The 7,112-nt window shown below is 43.9% G+C and overlaps 2 protein-coding genes across 2 annotated transcripts in view; one reads left to right on the forward strand and one right to left on the reverse strand.

The window, feature by feature from the left end:
* Window positions 1–1,592, forward strand: part of SYF2 (SYF2 pre-mRNA-splicing factor) — a gene marked incomplete at its 5' end in the record, with an annotated part of 1,682 nt that extends 90 nt beyond the window's left edge. Inside the window, 5 exons of the mRNA XM_009879169.1 lie at window positions 1–36; window positions 307–424; window positions 540–630; window positions 1,218–1,316; window positions 1,427–1,592. The exon at window positions 1–36 is cut by the window's left edge and continues 90 nt beyond it. Of these exons, the coding sequence (XP_009877471.1) occupies window positions 1–36; window positions 307–424; window positions 540–630; window positions 1,218–1,316; window positions 1,427–1,592 (510 nt within the window). The remainder of the gene's footprint in view (window positions 37–306; window positions 425–539; window positions 631–1,217; window positions 1,317–1,426) is intronic.
* Window positions 1,593–2,849: 1,257 nt separating this feature from the next.
* On the reverse strand, window positions 2,850–6,011 carry RSRP1 (arginine/serine-rich protein 1). Its single transcript, XM_009879168.1, has 4 exons — window positions 5,387–6,011; window positions 4,911–5,065; window positions 3,634–3,717; window positions 2,850–3,194 (listed from the first exon to the last, which is right to left on the reverse strand). The coding sequence occupies exons 1-4, from the start codon at window positions 5,913–5,915 to the stop codon at window positions 3,009–3,011; spliced, it is 954 nt and encodes a 317-aa protein (XP_009877470.1). The 5' UTR covers window positions 5,916–6,011; the 3' UTR covers window positions 2,850–3,008.
* Between the last annotated feature and the right edge of the window lie 1,101 nt (window positions 6,012–7,112).

Here is a 7,112-nt window from a genome sequence, read left to right on the forward strand (position 1 = left end):
CTGGAGTGGGAGCTGAAGGTGGAGGAGAAGAAGAAGGTAAATGCACGGTCACAGCTCCTGTAACCCTGCTGAGCCTCGCCCCGGTGCCTGCCGCGGTGGCGAGTTCCCCTCCGGGGTGGGTAGGCAGTCTGGGGAGGTCGTACAGGTGTTAGTCCCCAAAAATCCATCTCCTAGTTAGACTTCTGATTATCTAAATTATTGTCCTGCACTGGTAGTTCAGTGGAGCGATCGGGGTGGTTTTAACCAAGTTTGATGCTCGGCCACTGTCTTCTTGTTAAAACTGAGGAACTCTTTATGCTGTGTTAGGAATGTGCAGCGAGAGGAGAAGACTACGAGCGAGTTAAGCTGCTGGAGATCAGCGCCGAGGATGCCGAGAGATGGGAAAGGAAGAAGAAGAGGAAAAATCCAGATCTGGGCTTTTCAGGTAATGGCACATCTGCCTGCCTGTTAGTGCTGAGCACCTTTGTTAGTATTTCAGCTGCAAACTGAGACACGACATAAAAACCTTCACCCTGACATGAACTTATTTTCTCCCCAAGATTACGCGGCTGCTCAGCTGCGCCAGTACCAGAGGTTAACCCGGCAGATCAAACCTGACCTGGAGCAGTACGAGAAGCTGAAAGAGCAGTAGTAAGTTTGATTTGAGTGATCTGATAACATCTGTCGTATTTCTAAATTATTAGCAAATACTGAAGAGAGAAATTAATCCTTTTGGCACATGCTGTGATACTAATTAGCCTTTTAACAGGCTCTTAAAATGCACAGCCTGAAAATTGCACGAGTGTGCGATCCCTGCTTTGGTAGGGATGAGGGGCAGTGGTGTAACTGGTGTGGTTCAATTCTTCCAACTTTGCATTGAGTTTGAAGAAATCCTTTAATTAGATTATATTTAAATGCATGAGTAGATTACCCTTGTTTTTCAGAGCAGGTTTGGGGGTTTTTTAAGCAGTGTGACAGGGTTCACAAACAGATGAGAACTTGTCAAGTTTGCCTTCAGAAAGATTTAGAATTTCAGTGGGTTTCTGTATCTTTCAGTGGCAGGTGCTCATATGTCTCTCAAAGTAATTGTGAGTTTGGTTTTAAGATCAGCATTTCTCACCTGAATGTTAAACTCTCAAGCCCAGTGTCTTGTTACATTAAAAACTGAACAGCAGTAAAATCTCGAGGTGATCACTCAGTAGTTGTGTAACTGCTGCCCCTCTGTTACTCTTGTCCAGCGGCGAAGCGCTTTATCCCACATCCGACAGTCTCCTTCACGGAACGCACGTGCCGACTAAGGAAGGGGTCGATAGGATGGTTGCCGATCTCGAAAAACAGTAAGTAAATGCCAAGATAAAAGTAAGTAAGCGCGACACAGAGCAGCTCTGTGCAGTCAGATCCAGGGGACCCCCGTGCAGCTTTTCAACCGCGGCCGCCTGTCTTGCAGGATTGAAAAACGCGAGAAGTACAGTCGGCGACGTCCTTACAATGACGACGCAGACATCGACTACATTAACGAGAGAAACGCCAAGTTCAACAAGAAGGCAGAGAGGTTCTACGGCAAGTACACAGCCGAGATCAAACAGAACCTGGAGAGAGGAACAGCCGTGTGAACCCCTGGCTCAGCAAAGCACCTGCAACAGCCCTGCTAGGCCTGTTAAAGTTACGTGTGGAGATTCTGAGAGCAATTTTAAATTGCATCGAGAAAAACATCGTAGACCTCATGCATTTGTCAAATCAACAGTATACTTAATAGTTGCCTAAGTCAAGAATTGCTTGAGCAAGTTCACTTTCTAAATAAATGCATGTAACAATTTAGAATAAAGCTTGTCTTTGTTCTTCTGTAGCTGAAACTGGTCAAGTCCCCAAAAACAGGTTTTAGCATGAAAAGGAAAGACTACTTGATGAACACATGACCTTTCTGTGGAAGAGAACCTGCCCCAGCCCTGTCCTGTGCCAGCTCTGGAGCTGCTCCCTGGGCAGCACAGCTGCAGCGCTGCCCCTCCTCACCAGGGCAAGGAAGAGCAACTAGTTGGAGCACCAGCTTCTGCTGCACTCAATCCTTACAAGATTCACCAGCATCAGCTTAGCAACTTAATAGTTTTTAAAGAGGCTTCCACACTCAAAGAGTCAAAGTCAGTTTATTTCAGTAACCATTTATTTATACAAGAGTTTAACCGCTTGGTCCCAAAACCACGCAACAGCCTCTTGCCTTGCATCCGTTCCTTCAGAGCAGGGGTCCGGGTGAGCCGTGGAGCCAAGTGCACTGCGGTGCTGTGTTCCAGAGCCCTCAGCAGTTACAGCCTCCTCCATTAACTTCACCCTTTCCAAGGCTGTTTTGAAAGCAACCCAACTCAAAACAAACCGGCACTAAGCAGAAGCAACAGTAGCTCAGGTTAACACTCAGAGAACAGCCACGGCTTCGCACAGGGCAGGGACTGACATGTCCCACACAGGCCTTCCCCTGGCACAGGGTACCTGGAGCAGCTACTCTAGAGGCCCTGAACTAGGCACAGCCTGGCCAGGAACGATTCCAACATAAAGATCCACTTCAATATGATGCAAAAGTTCCCTTCTGTCACAGTCGGTGGCACCAGCAGGAGAAGTGAAAGCTAAACCTGGAAATAACCACTTGCAGGACATGGTCAACTAATTACCAAACACAGGTCTACTACTGGACACATTGAGAAGCCAGTGCAAAACTAAAGTTTATTTAGTTGAAGTAAACAGTTACACAATGTAAATCAAGTGTTCAAAATAACAGCTACTGAACTATTATTTAGAAAAAGTTACCCACCTGGAAGTTCTAGTCCATTAAAGCAATACAAAATATATACAAATATACACAAGATTCCCATCTGTGGCTTCTGGATCACTGTGCTCTAGATCTGAAAGAGAAACCTAAGATTCCAAAATTAAGATCTCAAAATAAATACTCAGTATTAACAAGTCTTCAACCTGATCAGAATGTTTCAGATCTCACTACTGAAGTATGTATAATGCTGCAGTCAGATAGCGAGAAAAACACGCTAGCGTGCCCGGAACGGTGCACTTTTAGGCGAGAAGTTTAAAAATGTTTTCTTCTCCTCCTTCTTGACAGGAACCCACTGGCCATAGGGACTTCCCTTGCGGTCATCTTCTTTCCCCACAGGAACTGCTGGTTCTTTAACAACATGGCTCACTGGTTTTTGCAGTACTGGTTTTGCCATTGTGTTCTGGAAAAAGAAATTTCCTTTTTAAACACTACAGCAAGAAGAAACATACTAAGACATTGTTCAAGGGGTTTATCTGCACTGATCAGACAGACCTTTTCATACGCTTCATTAGCAGAAGATTTGGGCAAGTTGCTTTTTCCTTAGTTTTGCATTATTCAGATATATCCAAATGTGTAACTTGGGTAAGTTTTGGTGTAAATCTGACGTACACTTCTGAGTCTATAGAACAGTACAGATGTTCAACGTAAGGTGTTGAAAGGCAAACATCTATATTAAATACACCACTGCTGGCGTACTGAGCTAACCCCTCCAGGAAAGCATCGAACCAGTCAATTCAACTTAATAATAATAAGGTCTTTCATGTGTCAAGCAATGCTGGGTGAAGCCTAACACAAAAGGGATGAGGTACTGGAATTCCACGTTGAGAACTCACACTTACATTAGGACTGAAAGAAATGCTTCTCTGTATGGTTGCCCTCTCCATTCCACTCTTGGTCATGTCTTCTGCTGGTCTTCTGGGTTGCTAGGGAAGAGCACACACAGCTTAAATGGGAGGATTCATCACCCTGTGCAAGTTAAGGCATTTACTAGAGAGTATCAACTGTTTGGTGGTCGTTTCAGGTAGTTACGTCAAAAGTAGCTCTAAGCTACGGAATATGCCAACAGATCAATCTGAAAAGCATTCAATATTTTATCAATGTCATCGTGCCAATTCATATCCATGCTCCAGTTAAGTTTTAAAATAGCTTCCAACAGCTCAAAGCACGGACTGGTCACACCGTGAAGTGTAACGATGGAGGAAGTTGCATTAAGTTCTGCACATCCATTCTGCAGAGCTTTGGATAATGACAATCAACTTATCTGCAAGTGCTGCAGGCCTCTTCTTCTGTACTCTCTCAACATCTGGAATATATTGCATATATTATGAAAGGGATGCCTGTACCATTTGTCTAAAACCCTCAGTAAATTTACTTCCATTTGAAACAGCAGCATCTGCTCGATGCAGCCGTTATTGCAGCTTCGTATTTACCATGAATCAGGTTAACACCCCGTGACGGAGCCAAACTAAAATTCAAATTCAGTTGAAGCTGCTCAAGTTTCTCCCTCCCTTAAACACACAGCAGCTATAGCCCACAAGTCCCTTAATTACCAACAGATTTTCTTCCTCATGTCTGGAACCATAGTCATGATTTCTATAAGACAGAAATAAAGTATGTAAAATGCATTGTGTGCTTGCGTATGGAATTTCTGGGAAACAGTTTGTTGCACATGAAAAGCTTTTAACAGTTATAAAGGTAGTAAGATTTAACCTTTGGAAAAAACACAAAAACAACCACACACTAGTCACTAGGTTTGGTATGGAGACTCCTTGTTTTAGGTCAGAAAAACAAGGACTAGTCTAAGTCATGGGCAACACCCTATCAGAAGAGCAACTAGAAGAAGGCAGGCATTCACCTCTCCTTCCCAACCTACCACTGCTGGGGAGCCTGCACACACCCAGTCATCAGCCACCTCTTAAAGAGGCCACAGGGCTTTCAGCTTAACACATCTACAGTGGTTTCTAGAGTAGTTTTTAGTGTTCCAGTAAAGTTTCTGTTCAAGCATTTGAATTCATAATCACCAAGTCCACAGATAAGAACTATCACACATCCATGCAGACGACAAGTTTTAAGAAGTGTTTACCTTTTCACTGAGAACACTCCAGTCCATACTTACCTCAGCTGACTCTCCAGAATCTTCCTGCTCTTGTTTTTCATTTTTGATCTCTTTGGAAGGAGGAAGGATCTTCAAGCTTGCCGGCAAGACTATGTTATCCGTTCCCAGAGCTTTTGCAGCATTAGCTTTTGCAATTTCCAGGAGTTCCCTCTTGTCTACAAGAGAAAAGAATTAACACTTTTTCTTCCTATTTCAATCAGCACACACCTACTCACATAAGTCTAAAAGCTGCTCCTATGTAAGGATCAACTGTGATGGATTTTCATCAGAACTTGGGACATTTAACTTCAGCTGAAGTGCAAAGAATATGCTCTGAACTACATTTTAATAGATTTCACAGCTGCACAGCTATTTTCTTCCACATGACTCGCTTTATAGAGCATAACTGGTAAGAGCAAACAGGTAAGAATTTAACTGATTAAAATAAACTGTATTTTGAGGTTCTCTTACAATGGAAGTCTCAAAACAGAGAGTACCTTTTTCAGTCAAATGGAGAGGTGACCGACTCCGAGACCTTGTTCGCGACCTGCTCCTCCAGCTCCTGTAAGCCTCACGATAGATTGTTCGTCCAAATCCGTAGTATCTTCGGCCTCTTGAACGGGACCTGCTTCTCGAATAGGACCTTCTGTAGTATGATCTTCCCCGAGACCACGACCTGCTGCGTGACCTGTACCTCGGAGGAGAGCGGTGGTACCTCCTGTAGTGCCTGGCATGGTACCTCCCGCGGTACCTCCTGTAGCCACGGGATCTCGAGCGGCTCCTGGAATATGAGCGAGAGTATCTTCTGTATCTTCGGGAACCATTTCTTCTGGCCCGGGACCTTGATCTGGATCGGCTCCAGCTCCTGGAGGAAGCTGAAGAGGAACTGCTGGAACTGGAATGCGAACTGCAGGAGGATCTGCTAGAGGATCTTGTTGATGATCTATCACAACTCCTCTTGGATCTCAAAGAAGACTCTCTTTTCTTCGGTGAGCTCAGGGTTAAGTCATCCATGAAGTTTGTCATATCATCAGTTTTCCTAACCGCCGTTTTCTCCACACAGGTACTTCCAGAAGCTGGTTCTGGTTTTTGTGTTGTTCTGCAATACCCGGTCTCTGTTCCTGTTGGGGGGGGGAAGTCAATCATTTATACGCACTTATACAGGAACAACAAGCATTGTGACACACCGGAAAAAAGCTCAAGGATAATTAAACTCACTAACAACCCGCATCCAGTTTATCAGCATGTTTTGCACGTGATAATTTCAAGTTTCATCATTTCCCGTCCTATAGTCAGTCTTTTATATGAAATTAAAAAAGGTTTCAGTTTCAACCATGAGTAGTTCTGCACGGAATTTCAAAGAGAGGTTTGTTTGTGTGGATTTTAAGTTTAATACTCTTCACTTCCCAAATAAGCACACACTTTCTGTGAAAAGGATGTGAGTTAATACCTTTTTTTCCCTGCAAACAGCATTTAAGTGTTTTATCTTCAATCTATTCTAAATGCAGCCTATCGCACCTACAACACAAAATAACAATTTGCCTTCTTGATCAATACAGACTTGGTAGTTTCCCTCTACAGTTCTGTGGGGATTAAGTTTTACTGTTTTCTTCCCAACAGAGAAAGCACCTTCAAGGTATGAAGCAGCCACTTCATATGACATTAAAAAAATAAAACTATCTGCACAAAACTGCACAAAAAATAGGGCTGGGACAAGGGCTGGACTCAATGATCTCCTAAGTCTCTACGATTCTAAAAAACTCCACACATCCCAGCAGTGCACACTGCATAAAGAGTGCAAAATACAGCTAATGATTCACTAGATACACCTGGTAAAGGATGCAACACTTGTCAGGGTTGTATATTAATAATTAAGATGGCTGTCCCTCTAGTGGCAGCCATTTTACATCCGCAAGGGTTGGCCTACTCAGGGTGTAACTGTCTTATCATCAGTACTTAAACCCTAAGTTACGTCACCGCTGTAGTTCAAGGAAGCTTGCCTTCTCGGAAAATGTCTATGCAGTGCTCTCTGCGAACCAACGCCAACAAGTAACTCTGAAAACCTTACTGAAATCCACCACAGGTCCTGAGCTCTGTGCCAAGTGTAGTGTTGCCTGTGCCAAGCTCAGGTTTCAGCACTTCACCTCTAAACAAGGGCCAAGGTCACAGGCGCTGTAGCGGGCACAGCTCAGACCAAACAAGGGATTAATCCCCATCTCAAAC

The sequence above is a fragment of the Apaloderma vittatum genome, unplaced genomic scaffold (genome assembly GCF_000703405.1).
Source record: "Apaloderma vittatum isolate BGI_N311 unplaced genomic scaffold, ASM70340v1 scaffold41461, whole genome shotgun sequence".
Classification (NCBI taxonomy): Eukaryota; Metazoa; Chordata; class Aves; order Trogoniformes; family Trogonidae; genus Apaloderma; species Apaloderma vittatum.

Bases quoted from the DNA above. Each gene is read 5' to 3' on its own strand.
- RSRP1 (XM_009879168.1), bottom strand. From the start codon at position 5,915: ATGACAAACTTCATGGATGACTTAACCCTGAGCTCACCGAAGAAAAGA. The intron at 5,066-5,386 runs GTACTCTCTGTT...TTTCTCTTGTAG, and splicing joins TCTCCATTTGACTGAAAAAG to ACAAGAGGGAACTCCTGGAA. The intron at 3,718-4,910 runs GTAAGTATGGAC...GCTCTTCCCTAG, and splicing joins ATTCTGGAGAGTCAGCTGAG to CAACCCAGAAGACCAGCAGA.